Below are 18,814 nucleotides of genomic sequence, written 5' to 3'. Positions count from 1 at the left end.
TTTTAATCCTAGTACTGAATATAATGTGTGTAAATATAATCAAGAATTAGAACAATGACTGTCTGTTCCTTGGTAGAAACGAATGAACTTATCGTCAGACTGGCTAGAATGCTTATCTACACAGGGAGGCCTTGGCCTTGTCATAAATTATCTAAACTAGTGAAGGATGATGTAGGAAGGCTTGAGAACTATACTGCCATTGTACCAGAGTGGAGGAGGGATGGGACAGTTCGAAACCTAATGACGTCATTTTCCGTTTCTAACCTGTTGTAAATTGTATCATGGTCAGTACTCTCGAGAATAAACGCTAGTGCTTGATTTTGAGACTGGTCTCCGCCCATTTTATGCAAATAAGTTTCTTACAAATCCTTAGAAATGGGCTGAGTGTTTTAATTGAATTGGGTAATAAACATATAGGAATTTAATTCCTCTATGTTTCAGAGATATGAATGTCATCTGTTACTATTCTGACTAGCAAATTATTGGATTTCATGAACCTTGTTTCTTAAGCTACATATATTACCGTGGATTATTTTGAGCACTTTTCTTCTGGAAAGCTTACTTGGTTTCATTGCTTTACTGGGAAGCTTAGCGGCAGTAGATGTGCTCGTGTTCTTTATGCTAGTGATGGGTGAGCTGCTCACAGTGGACTTCCTCCTAGGGCACACCGGCTCAGTGCTAACAGTATAACTCTGGTTCATAGGCACATGATTACTGCATACAATAGCTGTAGGTTCAGTAGAGGCATACAGGGCAGTTAAAGGGATACATTAGGTTACTTATATTGTGTCTGACACCCCTGGTGTAATGTACAATTACTTAAGTATTATGACAACTCTGCGTTACAATGGTAGGGATTAGCTGTGGTAGGGAATAACCAGTCACTGTTCCCCTCTAATCAGAGGCCGATTTAGACCTGAGACACCAGTCACTGTTCCCCTCTAACCAGAGGCTGATTTAGACCTGAGACACCAGTCATTGTTCCCCACTAACCAGAGGCTGATTTAGATCTGAGACACCAGTCACTGTTCCCCTCTAATCAGAGGCCGATTTAGACCTGAGACACCAGGTGGTTGCAATTAATGATTAGGTAGAACAGAAAACCAGCCGGGTTCCGGACCTCGTAGGGTCAGAGTTGAATACACCTATGTAAGGCCTAGTGGTCCATCTGAGACGGAGTTTGTGACTATTTACTAACCAGTAATTAATACATGATTAGGTAAGTAATTTGACCAAACTAACTTTAACAGGAAGTATGACGCTGTAAATACATGTTGAACCAAACCAGTATGTTTATTAAAACACATGAACTTTACATTTGAACTTTATGCCTTTAGCTGCATTGCACATTGCACAACACAGACGTGATGCCAGACGTGAGCTTATTTATTTTCATTATCCTGACATTCATTCATCCACACAATGTATTTTATAAAATGTATGTACACAAACTGCTATTAGAGCCTTTATATAGTCACTTGGTGAGCCCAGAGTGTAATCTAGATCATTTAAATGTACATAGATTATTTCATGAACATAATGATCTGTAGATGAATGAATCCCTTTAAAATGAGCTGCTGACTGATTGGTAAAAATAAACAGATTTGTTTATATTTTAAATCAAAAAGTCATTGATTCATTCAGTAAAACCTTCTATGAAGCAGAGAGTACGTGGCAGGTTGTATCTCTATCCGTACTGCCGTCACAGGTCATTGTGCTGTTCAGATCTCTGTAGCGTCCCAAATGGCATTCTATTCCCTATATAGTGATATAACCCCACCCCCACCCACCACCACTGGGCCCTGGTCCAAAGTAGTGCACTACCATTTGGAAACTCAGACCTTGTGTATCAAGAAAACACTGATTGTCAAGAATAAAATAAAAGATGTCCAGTCTGTAAAATAATCAGCAGAAGGTTCATATAGTAAGACAGATCAGGAAGAGGATTGCATAGTGAACCCTTTAATTAAGGAGAAGATATTCAAATATTAAAAACGACCACCAACTGAAAAGACGTGCAGCAAAATCACAAAAAGTTATTAAGGCAAATGTTTCAACATTTATAACATGGCACATTTAAAAAGTTCCAATAGTGACTGGATTTCCAGCTCTTTCTGGTAATTGTGTCTGTTTAAAACACACAGGTGTTAATACAGGATAAGCATTTTTATAAGCCTGATAAGAGATTATAAAAGGCTCATGGTAATAACACGTTATCATGCGTTTTACCCTGGATGCTGTCAGTAAAGTGGAACCAAAAACAGCTGAAGTATTAAAATGACTCATTGTGATGAGCATTTCTCTAAGTTCTTGCTCAACCAAACAACACAAGCCTTTCCTAGTATGGCAGAACCAATAATTCATTACAGGACTAACGTGAAACTAGGTGGTGGAGTAGAAATGTGTAAAACAAACATACCACGAAAACCTCATGCATTGCAGTGGGTCACCCAATCACTGATGTCTAATGTTCTTAGTGAGAGCAGCCATTCACCCAATCACTGATGTCTAATGTTCTTAGTGAGAGCAGTCATTCACCCAATCACTGATGCCTAATGTTCTTAGTGAGATCAGCCATTCACCCAATCACTGATGCCTAATGTTCTTAGTGAGAGCAGCCATTCACCCAATCACTGATGTCTAATGTTCTTAGTGAGAGCAGCCAATCACCCAATCACTGATGTCTAATGTTCTTAGTGAGAGCAGCCATTCACCCAATCACTGATGTCTAATGTTCTTAGTGAGAGCAGCCATTCACCCAATCACTGATGCCTAATGTTCTTAGTGAGAGCAGCCATTCACCCAATCACTGATGTCTAATGTTCTTAGTGAGAGCAGCCATTCACCCAATCACTGATGCCTAATGTTCTTAGTGAGATCAGCCATTCACCCAATCACTGATGCCTAATGTTCTTAGTGAGAGCAGCCATTCACCCAATCACTGATGTCTAATGTTCTTAGTGAGAGCAGCCAATCACCCAATCACTGATGTCTAATGTTCTTAGTGAGAGCAGCCATTCACCCAATCACTGATGTCTAATGTTCTTAGTGAGAGCAGCCATTCACCCAATCACTGATGTCTAATGTTCTTAGTGAGAGCAGCCATTCACCCAATCACTGATGCCTAATGTTCTTAGTGAGAGCAGCCATTCACCCAATCACTGATGTCTAATGTTCTTAGTGAGAGCAGCCATTCACCCAATCACTGATGTCTAATGTTCTTAGTGAGAGCAGCCATTCACCCAATCACTGATGTCTAATGTTCTTAGTGAGAGCAGCCATTCACCCAATCACTGATGCCTAATGTTCTTAGTGAGAGCTTAACCAATGATATATCAGTCCTGAAAAAAGAACCCTGGATCGTTAGCAAGCACTACATTCAAGAAACTATCTAAGTGTATGATGCATTTTGTTGCTTTACACATTTAAGCACATTATAAAAAGAGACAGAATCCTAGCTTGTCAAAAAGTGACTGTTTACCAAAAACAAACAAAAATCAAACCTATGATTTGAGGCTTGACATTATGGTAAACAACACTGCATATCGAAGAAAGATGAACATAGAGCTTGTACTGCTATTATTTTATTAAATCTTACAATGAACCTAGGCTACTTTATCTGACCAGGAATTGATGTCATAAGACCACAGTTGACCCTGGTACACTGAGCTACAGATGACTGTTATTAAATACTGCCATAGATTGTTTCTCTCGTGCCATCAATAGTTCTTCTACTTTAAATTCACAGCTAGCTACCGAAATAAAACCCCTTTCTCCTTCTTAAATACAAGTAGAACCGGGTCTGATGGCGAATAGAAAGGGTTGATCATCATGTGTTTATGTTTCAGGATGGTACAGTATAGTGACGTCTTAACACACTATCCATTTTCTGACATTTTAACTAGAAAACAAACTGATGCAGTTATTTTCATTTTTAAAGTGCCTTAGTCAGCCTACATCCATACACAGATCTACATTAAATATATATATATATATATATATATATTAACATATCCATATATTATAGAATTGACGGTAGTGTGGAACATGCCACTTCTGAAAGACTAGGGACTATAGTGGATATAAGACATCCACATTCGGCTATTGGTAACAGGTGGGTGTCATCATAGGCCTCAATGCCGGAGCTAAAGAAACAGACTCATCACGGTCATTACACATTATAAATCTTAGAAAACTATGCAAACCACCCCATTTATATCACCATGAGCAGATTCCCTGGACCAAAAAGCTCTTTCAACGGGAGATTCTCCCTTCAGCTTGCTTTCTAGTCCAAGACGAAGCAAAATGCATGTCTGGGAAAGGGGCCTGATGGGTAATAGTTTGTTGTGTCATGACAGAGTGAAGGTAGTTGTTACAGGCGCAACCTTTAGGTCTACATATCCTTCAGGTCTACATATCCTTTAGGTCTACATATCCTTTAGGTCTACATATCCTTTAGGTCTACATATCCTTTAGGTCTACATATCCTTTAGGTCTACATATCGAGTCCTATCCTTTATGTGGTAATTATAATCATGATATTCAGGCCTACAGACAGTAGAACCATCCAGTCAAGTGTTACCTCATTAACTAGCCAGTAGCTACCTACTTTGTCTTCAAAAGGACGGTTTCCTGAACAAAGAATAATCTTGGACTTTCAAATGGAGAATATCTATTGATTTAGATTTTTTAGTCCAGGATTTGTTGTCCGGGAAACTCGCCCTAAGTGAAAAGACAAATCATCGACAACAATTAGTCCTGCATAAACATGAACAATATTACAACCCTGTTTGCTTGGTTAAACTAAGGCCAACTTCACACAACTGCCACAATGTATAGTGAGTGATCTCTAGCCAACGGCACAGTGGAACCAGGCTGGTATCTGTGTCACACGCCCAAACAGCTCTGGATTAGTTGGACGTGGTTTGCATCATGTGGCCCAGAGGATTGAACAGTCACTTGTTAATGCCTCACACTCCTGTCCCTAATGATATGCTGTCTGTCTCCTTCAGGCCTGTCCCGAATGATATGCCGCCTGTCTCCTTCAGGCCTGTCCTGAATGACATGCCGTCTCTCTCCCCTTCAGGCCTGTCCCGAATGATATGCTGCCTGTCTCCTTCAGGCCTGTCCCGAATGATATGCTGCCTGCCTCCTTCAGGCCTGTCCCTAATGATATGCTTCCTGTCTCCTTCAGGCCTGTCCCGAAATGATATGCTGCCTGTCTCCTTCAGGCCTGTCCCGAAATGATATGCTGCCCGTCTCCTTCAGGCCTGTCCCGAAATGATATGCTGCCTGTCTCCTTCAGGCCTGTCCCGAAATTATATGCTGCCTGTCTCCTTCAGGCCTGTCCCAAATGATATGCTGCCTGTCTCCTTCAGGCCTGTCCCGAAATGATCTGCTGCCTGTCTCCTTCAGGCCTGTCCCGAATGATATGCTGCCCGTCTCCTTCAGGCCTTTCCCGAATGATATGCTGCCCGTCTCCTTCAGGCCTGTCCCGAATGATATGCCGCCCGTCTCCTTCAGGCCTGTCCCGAATGATATGCCGCCCGTCTCCTTCAGGCCTGTCTTCAACTTCACCACATCTCATCCCGGGATAGAGAAAGACAGACAGATCTAGACAGGTCCAGAACTGTCTCTCCCCAAACAGCTTCACACATGGGTAGGTAGTACCATCAATACATAAAGAAAACACAGACCACAGGAGACAGTGAGAAACCAGAAGGGGACAGCAGGGCACAGTCCCCTAAATCAAGGAGCAGGGGGCTGTTATGTTATCAGGGTCCATCTGATGTCTCAACATCAACTAGACAGATGAGACAGGAGACCAATGACTAGATGTGTGTATCTAACAGAGTAACTAATGTCCATCTCTCTTCTCAAAGCAGTTCTATTGGCGGCCATCAGAGGGAAGCAGCGTCCAATAGGAAAGAGACGTGGGTGGTGGCTGGCAGAGCTTGAGTCTTCCCATAGAATTAGAAGGCCAGAGAGAGTTTCCCATAGAGTTAGAAGCCCAGAGAGAGTTTCCCATAGAGTTAGAAGCCCAGAGAGAGTTTCCCATAGAGTTAGAAGCCCAGAGAGAGTTTCCCATAGAGTTAGAAGCCCAGAGAGAGTTTCCCATAGAGTTAGAAGCCCAGAGAGAGTTTCCCATAGAGTTAGAAGCCCAGAGAGAGTTTCCCATAGAGTTAGAAGCCCATAGAGAGTTTCCCATAGAGTTAGAAGCCCATAGAGAGTTTCCCATAGAGTTAGAAGCCCATAGAGAGTTTCCCATAGAGTTAGAAGCCCAGAGAGAGTTTCCCATAGAGTTAGAAGCCCAGAGAGAGTTTCCCATTGAGTTAGAAGCCTAGAGAGGTTCCCATTGAGTTAGAAGCCCAGAGAGAGTTTCCCATTGAGTTAGAAGCCCAGAGAGAGTTTCCCACAGAGTTCCATAAAGGCACTTCTATCTCTATGGTGTCTTTAGAGTCTGCCTTGGGTCTACTCTGCTCAGCCACACCCCCTGCCACGTGATCGCCTGCCTCTTCAGTAATCTGCTTCCTCCATGACTTCCATGACAACGGTCCTGGGCCCGGTCAGGATGAGGTTACTGACTGTCCTGTAGTCCAGAGACAGCACGTTTAGCCCGTTGACCGAGACCACAAACTGACACACCTAGAGGAGGGAGAAGAACAGAGGAGTTAGCCATGTCTACACATGCATTTCTCTATGGGAGAAACAACAGAAAGGGAGAGGAGAGTTAGCTCTCGATGGGATAAACAGAGAAAGGGAGAGGAGAGTTAGCTCTCGATGGGAGAAACAACAGAAAGGGAGAGGAGAGTTAGCTCTCGATGGGAGAAACAACAGAGAAAGGGAGAGGAGAGTTAGCTCTCAATGGGATAAACCAGCGAAAGGGAGAGGAGAGTTAGCTCTCAATGGGATAAACCAGCGAAAGGGAGAGGAGAGTTAGCTCTCGATGGGATAAACAGAGAAAGGGAGAGGAGAGTTAGCTCTCGATGGGAGAAACACAGAACGGGACAGGAGAGTTAGCTCTCGATGGGAGAAACCAGAGAAAGGGAGAGGAGAGTTAGCTCTCGATGGGAGAAACAACAGAAAGGGAGAGGAGAGTTAGCTCTCGATGGGAGAAACACAGAACGGGAGAGGAGAGTTAGCTCTCGATGGGATAAACACAGAACGGGACAGGAGAGTTAGCTCTCGATTGGAGAAACAGAGAAAGGGAGAGGAGAGTTAGCTCTCGATGGGAGTAACAACAGAAAGGGAGAGTTAGCTCTCGATGGGAGAAACAACAGAAAGGGAGAGGAGAGTTAGCTCTCGATGGGAGAAACAACAGAAAGGGAGAGGAGAGTTAGCTCTCGATGGGAGAAACACAGAACGGGACAGGAGAGTTAGCTCTCGATGGGAGAAACACAGAACGGGACAGGAGAGTTAGCTCTCGATGGGAGAAACACAGAACGGGACAGGAGAGTTAGCTCTCGATGGGAGAAACATTTGATTTGATTGCTGACTCACTATTGCAACAGTGTTGGCAAAAACAAACATGTTTTAGGACTGTTTTGCAACATGGCAATTCATTGTCTCAACTTCACCCTAATTTCATGCAGTGAAGGAATTCTAGAGCATCCCCTCGCTGCAAATTACATCAAAAACACAATCCCTTATTTTTCTTGGCAACGAGTCAACCGTTACCCAGAAGGCCCCAGTCACTCAGGAGTTAATACTCCTAGAAAAGAGCACTTCATTTCTCAGAAAAAGTGTTTGTTAACCATTTCATGGCCAGGCCGTGGCTGAAATGAATGAGATACTGGTTATCTTAGGCTGCAGAGAATTTGTAGAGAAGGAGCCATGTTAAACTGCAGTGTATAAATCATTGTTCTGTGTTACCACTGCTATAGGGTATAAGTCATTGTTCTGTGTTACCACGGCTACAGGGTATAAGTCATTGTTCTGTGTTACCACTGTTACAGGGTATAAGTCATTGTTCTGTGTCACCACGGCGACAAGGTATAAGTCATTGTTCTGTGTTACCACTGCTACAGGGTATAAGTCATTGTTCAATGTTACCACGGCGACAAGGTATAAGTCATTGTTCTGTGTTACCACTGCTACAGGGTATAAGTCATTGTTCTGTGTCACCACGGCGACAAGGTATAAGTCATTGTTCTGTGTTACCACTGCTACAGGGTATAAGTCATTGTTCTATGTTACCACGGCGACAAGGTATAAGTCATTGTTCTGTGTTACCACTGTTACAGGGTATAAGTCATTGTTCTGTGTCACCACGGCGACAAGGTATAAGTCATTGTTCTGTGTTACCACTGCTACAGGGTATAAGTCATTGTTCTATGTCACCACGGCGACAGGGTATAAGGCATTGTTCTGTGTTACCACTGCTACAGGGTATAAGTCATTGTTCTATGTCACCACGGCGACAGGGTATAAGTCATTGTTCTGTGTTACCACGGCGACAGGGTATAAGTCATTGTTCTGTGTTACCACTGCTACAGGGTATAAGTCATTGTTCTATGTCACCACTAAGACAGGGTATAAGTCATTGTTCTATGTCACCACGGCTACAAGGTATAAGTCATTGTTCTGTGTTACCACTGCGACAGGGTATAAGTCATTGTTCTATGTCACCACGGCGACAGGGTATAAGTCATTGTTCTGTGTTACCACGGCTACAAGGTATAAGTCATTGTTCTGTGTTACCACTGCTACAGGTTATAAGTCATTGTTCTGTGTTACCACGGCTACAGGGTATAAGTCATTGTTCTGTGTTACCACTGCTACAGGGTATAAGTCATTGTTCTATGTCACCACGGCGACAGGGTATAAGTCATTGTTCTGTATTACCACGGCTACAAGGTATAAGTCATTGTTCTGTGTTACCACTGCTACAGGGTATAAGTCATTATTCTGTGTTACCACGGCTACAGGGTATAAGTCATTGTTCTGTGTTACCACTGCTACAGGGTATAAGTCATTGTTCTATGTCACCACGGCGACAGGGTATAAGTCATTGTTCTGTCTAACCCCTGCTACAGGGTATAAGTCATTGTTCTGTCTAACCCCTGCTACAGGGTATAAGTCATTGTTCTGTCTTACCCCTGCTACAGGGTATAAGTCATTGTTCTGTCTAACCCCTGCTATAGGGTATAAGTCATTGTTCGGTCTAACCACTGTTACAGGGTATAAGTCATTGTTCTGTCTAACCCCTGCTACAGGGTATAAGTCATTGTTCTGTCTAACCCCTGCTACAGGGTATAAGTCATTGTTCTGTCTAACCCCTGCTACAGGGTATAAGTCATTGTTCTGTCTAACCCCTGCTACAGGGTATAAGTCATTGTTCTGTCTAACCACTGCTACAGGGTATAAGTCATTGTTCTGTGTTACCACGGCGACAAGGTATAAGTCATTGTTCTGTCTAACCACTGCTACAGGGTATAAGTCATTGTTCTGTCTAACCACTGCTAAAGGGTATAAGTCATTGTTCTGTGTTACCACGGTGACAGGGTATAAGTCATTGTTCTGTCTAACCACTGCTACAGGGTATCAGTCATTGTTCTGTGTTACCACGGCGACAAGGTATAAGTCATTGTTCTGTGTTACCACTGCTACAGGGTATAAGTCATTGTTCTGTCTAACCACTGCTAAAGGGTATAAGTCATTGTTCTGTGTTACCACGGCGACAGGGTATAAGTCATTGTTCTGTCTAACCACTGCTACAGGGTATAAGTCATTGTTCTGTGTTACCACGGCGACAGGGTATAAGTCATTGTTCTGTGTTACCACGGCGACAGGGTATAAGTCATTGTTCTGTCTAACCACTGCTACAGGGTATAAGTCATTGTTCTGTGTTACCACGGCGACAGGGTATAAGTCATTGTTCTGTGTTACCACGGCGACAGGGTATAAGTCATTGTTCTGTCTAACAACTGCGGTTATATTTTTCTTTACCAATCACTCCAGATGATTGGAGATGGATAGTTGTGTTGTGATCTGGGTCTCCTCAGACCTCTACTGTCTCCTGTTGTGTTGTGATCTGGGTCTCAGCAGACCTCTACTGTCTCCTGTTGTGTTGTGGTCTGAGTCTCAGCAGACCTCTACTGTCTCCTGTTGTGGTCTGAGTCAAGTCATTGTTCTGTCTAACCACTGCTACAGGGTATCAGTCATTGTTCTGTGTTACCACGGCGACAAGGTATAAGTCATTGTTCTGTGTTACCACTGCTACAGGGTATAAGTCATTGTTCTGTCTGAGTCTCAGCAGACCTCTACTGTCTCCTGTTGTGGTCTGAGTCTCAGCAGACCTCTACTGTCTCCTGTTGTGTTGTGATCTGAGTCTCAGCAGACCTCTACTATCTCCTGTTGTGTTGTGGTCTGAGTCTCAGCAGACCTCTACTGTCTCCTGTTGTGTTGTGGTCTGAGTCTCAGCAGACCTCTACTGTCTCCTGTTGTGTTGTGGTCTGAGTCTCAGCAGACCTCTACTGTCTCCTGTTGTGTTGTGGTCTGAGTCTCAGCAGACCTCTACTGTCTCCTGTTGTGTTGTGGTCTGAGTCTCAGCAGACCTCTACTGTCTCCTGTTGTGTTGTGGTCTGAGTCTCAGCAGACCTCTACTGTCTCCTGTTGTGTTGTGGTCTGAGTCTCAGCAGACCTCTACTGTCTCCTGTTGTGTTGTGGTCTGAGTCTCAGCAGACCTCTACTGTCTCCTGTTGTGTTGTGGTCTGAGTCTCAGCAGACCTCTACTGTCTCCTGTTGTGGTCTGAGTCTCAGCAGACCTCTACTGTCTCCTGTTGTGTTGTGGTCTGAGTCTCAGCAGACCTCTACTGTCTCCTGTTGTGTTGTGGTCTGAGTCTCAGCAGACCTCTACTGTCTCCTGTTGTGTTGTGGTCTGAGTCTCAGCAGACCTCTACTGTCTCCTGTTGTGTTGTGGTCTGAGTCTCAGCAGACCTCTACTATCTCCTGTTGTGTTGTGGTCTGAGTCTCAGCAGACCTCTACTGTCTCCTGTTGTGGTCTGAGTCTCAGCAGACCTCTACTGTCTCCTGTTGTGTTGTGATCTGAGTCTCAGCAGACCTCTACTATCTCCTGTTGTGTTGTGGTCTGAGTCTCAGCAGACCTCTACTGTCTCCTGTTGTGTTGTGGTCTGAGTCTCAGCAGACCTCTACTGTCTCCTGTTGTGTTGTGGTCTGAGTCTCAGCAGACCTCTACTGTCTCCTGTTGTGTTGTGGTCTGAGTCTCAGCAGACCTCTACTGTCTCCTGTTGTGTTGTGGTCTGAGTCTCAGCAGACCTCTACTGTCTCCTGTTGTGTTGTGGTCTGAGTCTCAGCAGACCTCTACGGTCTCCTGTTGTGTTGTGGTCTGAGTCTCAGCAGACCTCTACTGTCTCCTGTTGTGTTGTGGTCTGAGTCTCAGCAGACCTCTACTGTCTCCTGTTGTGTTGTGGTCTGAGTCTCAGCAGACCTCTACCATCTCCTGTTGTGTTGTGGTCTGAGTCTCAGCAGACCTCTACCGTCTCCTGTTGTGTTGTCTGAGTCTCCTCAGACCTCTACCGTCTCCTGTTGTGTTGTCTGAGTCTCCTCAGACCTCTACCGTCTCCTGTTGTGTTGTCTGAGTCTCCTCAGACCTCTACCGTCTCCTGTTGTGTTGTCTGAGTCTCCTCAGACCTCTACCGTCTCCTGTTGTGTTGTCTGAGTCTCCTCAGACCTCTACCGTCTCCTGTTGTGTTGTCTGAGTCTCCTCAGACCTCTACTGTCTCATGTTGTGTTGTCTGAGTCTCCTCAGACCTCTACCGTCTCCTGTTGTGTTGTCTGAGTCTCCTCAGACCTCTACTGTCTCCTGTTGTGTTGTGATTATATGTATTACATGGCTGTGGTTGCCATGACGGAGATGTTCTGCCTCATTCATATTATAAAATGACCTCAACTCTGGCAACGTTCGACCAACATTATAAAACTGCCGCTCTAGCAACGTTAGACGTAACATTTGGAAGCAGTGAGTCAACTCTCTCTGTCATTATCTCCTTCCAAAGGTCCCCATAGAATGAGAGTTTATGGGCCACTTCAAGAGCTGTGACTCGCTTTTAGTGCCTCTGTTAAGAGGCAGCAGCATGTGATCAATGTGAGAGTCAGAGCCGGTTTTACCACAGAGGAAAGGCAGGCAGTAAACACAAGGCTTCAGTCAGAGCCTGTTTTACCACAGAGTAAAGGCAGGCAGTAAACACAAGGCTTCAGTCAGAGCCTGTTTTACCACAGAGGAAAGGCAGGCAGTAAACACAAGGCTTCAGTCAGAGCCTGTTTTACCACAGAGGAAAGGCAGGCAGTAAACACAAGGCTTCAGACTGTCTGACCAACATGGCTTATATAAGAAGCATCAACAACCATGCAGAGAGAACAGCATTTAGTGTTGCGTAACTGACTGCCTGTGTCCAGAATATCACCATATTCCCTATGTCGTGCACTACGTTTGAACAGGGCCCATAGGTCTATGGTCTAAAGTAGTGCACTACATAGGGTGCCATTTGGGACACAAACCCCTGGCTGCACAGATCCGTTATTACTGCATCAGCTTGATTTCTATGGGATGGAGCCAGCTCTGCTCTCGACTTGCAAGAGACGAGGAGAGGAGAACGAGAGGGGAAGAGAGGAGATGAGAAAGGGAGGGGAATGGGGAGAGAGGAGAGGAGAAAGGGAGGGGAAGAGGGAGAGAGGAGAGGAGAAAGGGAGGGGAAGAGGGAGAGAGGAGAGGAGAAAGGGAGGGGAAGAGGGAGAGAGGAGAGGAGAAAGGGAGGGGAAGAGGGAGAGAGGAGAGGAGAAAGGGAGGGGAAGAGGGAGAGAGGAGAGGAGAAAGGGAGGGGAAGAGGGAGAGAGGAGAAAGGGAGGGGGAGAGGTAGAAACATAGCACATGTTTTTATGGTGATAAAATGTGACAGAAGTGACACTATCTTCAATATTGATAACAAGTTTTTTTTTAAATTAAAGTTAATTTAGCTACGGCTCCTTCGTCTTAGTTCACTTCTCTCCTCCCCCTTCCTTCTGCTCTCCTCCCCCTTCCTTCTGCTCTCCTCCCCCTTTCTCCCTCTTCCCCTCCCTCACTCCTTCCCCTGGTCTCTCTCCTCTCCATGCCCCTCCCTTTCACATCTCTCCTCTCTTGCTCCCTCTCCCCTCCCTCACTCCTTCCCCTGGTCTCTCTCCTCTCCATGCCACTCCCTTTCACATCTCTCCTCTCCTGCTCCCTCTCCCCTCCCTCACTCCTTCCCCTGGTCTCTCTCCTCTCCATGCCCCTCTCTTTCACATCTCTCCTCTCCTGCTCCCTCTGTCTCTCCTCCCTCACTAATTCCCTTCTCCCTTCCTTCCTCCCCCCTGCCCATTGTTTAGGTCAGTGCTCTCTACTCACAGCTGGCAGTGGAGTGTGTGTGTGTGTGTGTGTGATGGTATGTGTGTGTGTGTGTGTGTGTGTGTGTGTTACATACCTTCATCCCAGCTGCTGCTGCGGGACCACTGGGGTCGACAGCCTGGATGTGGCAGGGCTTACTGCCCCGCACCACGAAGCCCCAGCCCACCGCATCCCCCACGATCTGAGGAGGCAAGTCAAAATGTATTTAAAAAAGAGCATTAAAGCAGAGAGCTAGAAACAACAGGGTTGGTGTGATTAAAAAGGTTGTCACCGTGCTACAGGGGGCATGACACCGCGCTACAGGGGGCCTGACACCGCGCTACAGGGGGCCTGACACCGCGCTACAGGGGGCCTGACACCGCGCTACAGGGGGCCTGACACCGCGCTACAGGGGGCCTGACACCGCGCTACAGGGGGCCTGACACCGCGCTACAGGGGGCCTGACACCGCGCTACAGGGGGCCTGACACCGCGCTACAGGGGGCCTGACACCGCGCTACAGGGGGCCTGACACCGCGCTACAGGGGGCCTGACACCGCGCTACAGGGGGCCTGACACCGCGCTACAGGGGGCCTGACACCGCGCTACAGGGGGCCTGACACCGCGCTAATGTTTCATCATTCTCTAAAATGTATCTGTCAGGAACTGTAATGTTTGTTATGCAGAAGTAACATGAAGTGTTGTTTTTAACTGTGTGTGTGTGTGTGTATATATTACTATCCTCCTGGATACAGGAATTTCCCAAAAGTAGGGGACATTTCCTACACCCCCACGAGGACAGAGGCTATTTTAGAGTTAGGGGGTAGGGGTGTGTGTGTGGTGTGCTTGCGCGTGCTGTAACAGCCCTTATCAGATCTCTCTCATGAGGCTTCTAAGAACCTACTCAGACAAGCATTCCATTTCAGAACACAAGAGGGTCATCTCAGGCAGAGCCAATCCGGTCAGTCTGTTAGGAGTGATGATGTGTCCCACCCAGTCTAATATGAACTGGTATCAGTAGTGTATTCAGCCCGATTCCCTGGTGAATATCAGACCCGGTAAGGAGGAGAATCGTCTGTGGATCAGACCATGCAGGCCAGAGTGTGTGTATACTGTGTGTGGGATGTGGACATGCCATCTTCGGGTGACAGTAGAATGTGTGTGTGGGTTAGGGTGGCAAAGGTAGGGTATAATTACTGGAAACTTTACCAGGAAATTATTTTGGTAACTTAAGGATGTTAAAAAATATTTTAAAAATATCACAGTTGTGTGTTATTTCTGGTCCTCTGTGTGTCCTTATCACATGTAAAAATATATAAAACAATCAAATAAGATAAGTGTTTAAATATATATATATATTATATAGAATGACAAAGCTGTGAAACATCCTAAATATAACCATCAACTTAGTAAATACAATGGGTGTTTAATATGAGGGTTTCATAAATATCCATTAGATTTATTTATTGTAAATGCTTTGTCGCCAACCTGGGAGGCAGTTGTGATGAAAGTCAAACGTTGGAAGTTGCAGAGTTAGTTGATAATAATGCCAATGTTGATTAGATGCTTTTTTCATTAATTAGGCTATTTTCTCTTGAACCATATGGTCTATTTTACTAGAAACTCATAGACACAGACATAAAAATTAATACTATATATGAATACAGTTTCAGGGTCAGTTCAGTACCATATTAACAATGTACAGGGACACTGGAGTGATAGTGGTAGATATGTAGAGGGGTAAACATACTATATACAGGATCAGTTCAGTACCATATTAACAATGTACAGGGACACTGGAGTGATAGTGGTAGATATGTAGAGGGGTAAACATACTATATACAGGGTCAGTTCAGTACCATATTAACAATGTACAGGGATACTAGAGTTATAGAGGTAGATATGTAGAGGGGTAAACATACTATATACAGGATCAGTTCAGTACCATATTAACAATGTACAGGGATACTGGAGTGATAGTGGTAGATATGTAGAGGGGTAAACATACTATATACAGGGTCAGTTCAGTACCATATTAACAATGTACAGGGACACTGGAGTGATAGTGGTAGATATGTAGAGGGGTAAACATACTATATACAGGGTCAGTTCAGTACCATATTAACAATGTACAGGGACACTGGAGTGATAGAGGTAGATATGTAGAGGGGTAAACATACTATATACAGGGTCAGTTCAGTACCATATTAACAATGTACAGGGACACTGGAGTGATAGTGGTAGATATGTAGAGGGGTAAACATACTATATACAGGTTCAGTTCAGTACCATATTAACAATGTACAGGGACACTGGAGTGATGGAGGTAGATATGTAGAGGGGTAAACATACTATATACAGGATCAGTTCAGTACCATATTAACAATGTACAGGGATACTGGAGTGATAGAGGTAGATATTGTTGAGGGGTAAACATACTATATACAGGATCAGTTCAGTACCATATTAACAATGTACAGGGACACTGGAGTGATAGTGGTAGATATGTAGAGGGGTAAACATACTATATACAGGGTCAGTTCAGTACCATATTAACAATGTACAGGGATACTAGAGTTATAGAGGTAGATATGTAGAGGGGTAAACATACTATATACAGGGTCAGTTCAGTACCATATTAACAATGTACAGGGACACTGGAGTGATAGTGGTAGATATGTAGAGGGGTAAACATACTATATACAGGGTCAGTTCAGTACCATATTAACAATGTACAGGGACACTGGAGTGATAGTGGTAGATATGTAGAGGGGTAAACATACTATATACAGGGTCAGTTCAGTACCATATTAACAATGTACAGGGACACTGGAGTGATAGAGGTAGATATGTAGAGGGGAGAAGCTGTGTTTCAGTCTGCTGGCTTGGGGACAAAAGCTGTGTTTCAGTCTGCTGGCTTGGGGACAGAAGCTGTGTTTCAGTCTGCTGGCTTGGGGACAGAAGCTGTGTTTCAGTCTGCTGGCTTGGGGACAGAAGCTGTGTTTCAGTCTGCTGGCTTGGGGACAGAAGCTGTGTTTCAGTCTGCTGGCTTGGGGACAGAAGCTGTGTGTATCAGTCTGCTAGCCTGGGGACAGATGCTGTGTGTTTCAGTCTGCTGGCCTGGGGACAGAAGCTGTGTGTATCAGTCTGCTAGCCTGGGGACAGAAGCTGTGTGTATCAGTCTGCTAGCCTGGGGACAGAAGCTGTGTGTATCAGTCTGCTAGCCTGGGGACAGAAGCTGTGTGTATCAGTCTGCTAGCCTGGGGACAGAAGCTGTGTGTATCAGTCTGCTAGCCTGGGGACAGAAGCTGTGTTTCAGTCTGCTGGCTTGGGGACAGAAGCTGTTCAGGAACCTGCTGGTGTCAGACTTGATGCACCGGTACCACTTGCCGTGCGGAAGCAGAGAGAACAGTCTATGGCTCGGGCATGTCATTACATTCATTACACCCCCCCCCCCCCCCGTGTGTGTATGTGTGTGTGTGTGTGTGTGTGTGTGAGTGTGACGTACTGTGAATGTCTTCTTTATGTAAGGGCCTCCTGGCGTCTGCAGCTCCTCAGGACTCACTTGTCTCTTCAACACTGCAAAGCAAACACACAGTAAGTACTGAGACACACACACACAGTAAGTACTGACACACACACACACACACACAGTAAGTACTGACACTGACACACACACACACACTAAGTACTGACACACACACACACACACTAAGTACTGACACACACACACACACACACACTAAGTACTGACACACACACACACACTAAGTACTGACACACACACACACACACTAAGTACTGACACACACTAAGTACTGACACACACACACTGCAGAACATTCCTCCTGCAGCAGTAACTATAGTCTCATCGTGTTGTCCTGTGTGCAGGAGGAGGACAACATTCCTCCTGCAGCAGTAACTATAGTCTCATCGTGTTGTCCTGTGTGCAGGAGGAGGACAACATTCCTCCTGCAGCAGTAACTATAGTCTCATCGTGTTGTCCTGTGTGCAGGAGGAGGACAACATGGCTACTGTTGTTTAAAGGAAAAGAGGAAAGCATGCAGTCACATGACCGTGCCTCGAGGGAAACAATTTCCCTGTTTCCTATAGCGGGTTTTAAGACATTTAGTGTGTGTGTGTGTCCGTCTCTGCTCATAGTGGTGTACCCATAAACTCAGACAGAAGGAGAAACATCCACAGAACAATGGATCTGCATCCTAACAAAACTAACACGTTATATTTAAACTGAAGGAAATATTGTTGAGGATATGAATACAGGTAACTTCCACACACTCAGTATAGTACTGTTGAAGATATGAATACAGGTAGCTTCTGTATACTCTGTATAGTACTGTTGAGGATAGGAATACAGGTAACTACTGTATAGTACTGTTGAGGATAGGAATACAGGTAACTACTGTATAGTACTGTTGAGGATATGAACACAGGTAACTACTGTATAGTACTGTTGAGGATATGAATACAGGTAGATACTGTATAGTACTGTTGAGGATATGAATACAGGTAACTACTGTATAGTACTGTTGAGGATATGAACACAGGTAACTACTGTATAGTACTGTTGAGGATATGAATACAGGTAGATACTGTATAGTACTGTTGAGGATATGAATACAGGTAGATACTGTATAGTACTGTTGAGGATAGGAATACAGGTAACTACTGTATAGTACTGTTGAGGATATGAACACAGGTAACTACTGTATAGTACTGTTGAGGATATGAATACAGGTAGATACTGTATAGTACTGTTGAGGATATGAATACAGGTAGATACTGTATACTCAGTATAGTACTGTTGAGGATATGAATACAGGTAACTACTGTATAGTACTGTTGAGGATATGAATACAGGTAGATACTGTATGCTCAGTATAGTACTGTTGAGGATATGAACACAGGTAACTACTGTATAGTACTGTTGAGGATATGAACACAGGTAACTACTGTATAGTACTGTTGAGGATATGAATATAGGTAGATACTGTATAGTACTGTTGAGGATATAAATACAGGTAGATACTGTATACTCAGTATAGTACTGTTGAGGATATGAATACAGGTAGATATTGTATACTCCGTATAGTACTGTTGAGGATATGAACACAGGTAGATACTGTATACTCAGTATAGTACTGTTGAGGATATAAATACAGGTAGATACTGTATACTCAGTATAGTACTGTTGAGGATATAAATACAGGTAGATACTGTATACTCAGTATAGTACTGTTGAGGATATGAATACAGGTAACTACTGTATAGTACTGTTGAGGATATGAATACAGGTAGATACTGTATACTCAGTATAGTACTGTTGAGGATATGAACACAGGTAACTACTGTATAGTACTGTTGAGGATATGAATACAGGTAGATATTGTATACTCCGTATAGTACTGTTGAGGATATGAAGATACAGTGAATTTGG

General features: G+C 44.4%; 1 protein-coding gene across 3 annotated transcripts in view; it reads right to left on the bottom strand.

Moving 5' to 3' along the window:
• Positions 1 to 1,274: 1,274 nt before the first annotated feature.
• Positions 1,275 to 18,814, bottom strand: part of LOC110507039 (DEP domain containing MTOR-interacting protein) — a 67,995-nt gene continuing 50,455 nt past the window's right edge. For all 3 annotated transcript variants that reach the window (XM_090186162.1, XM_090186165.1, XM_090186153.1), the window contains 3 exons: positions 16,868 to 16,938; positions 13,458 to 13,562; positions 1,275 to 6,645 (listed from right to left, as the gene is read on the bottom strand). In XM_090186162.1, coding sequence (XP_090042288.1) covers positions 6,517 to 6,645; positions 13,458 to 13,562; positions 16,868 to 16,938 — 305 coding nt within the window. In that variant the 3' untranslated portion in view covers positions 1,275 to 6,516. The remainder of the gene's footprint in view (positions 6,646 to 13,457; positions 13,563 to 16,867; positions 16,939 to 18,814) is intronic.

Source organism: Oncorhynchus mykiss, chromosome 2, assembly GCF_057628025.1.
Source record: "Oncorhynchus mykiss isolate SJ-2025 chromosome 2, ASM5762802v1, whole genome shotgun sequence".
In the NCBI taxonomy this organism is placed as follows: Eukaryota; Metazoa; Chordata; class Actinopteri; order Salmoniformes; family Salmonidae; genus Oncorhynchus; species Oncorhynchus mykiss.
This window is presented reverse-complemented; position numbering and strand designations above follow the sequence as displayed.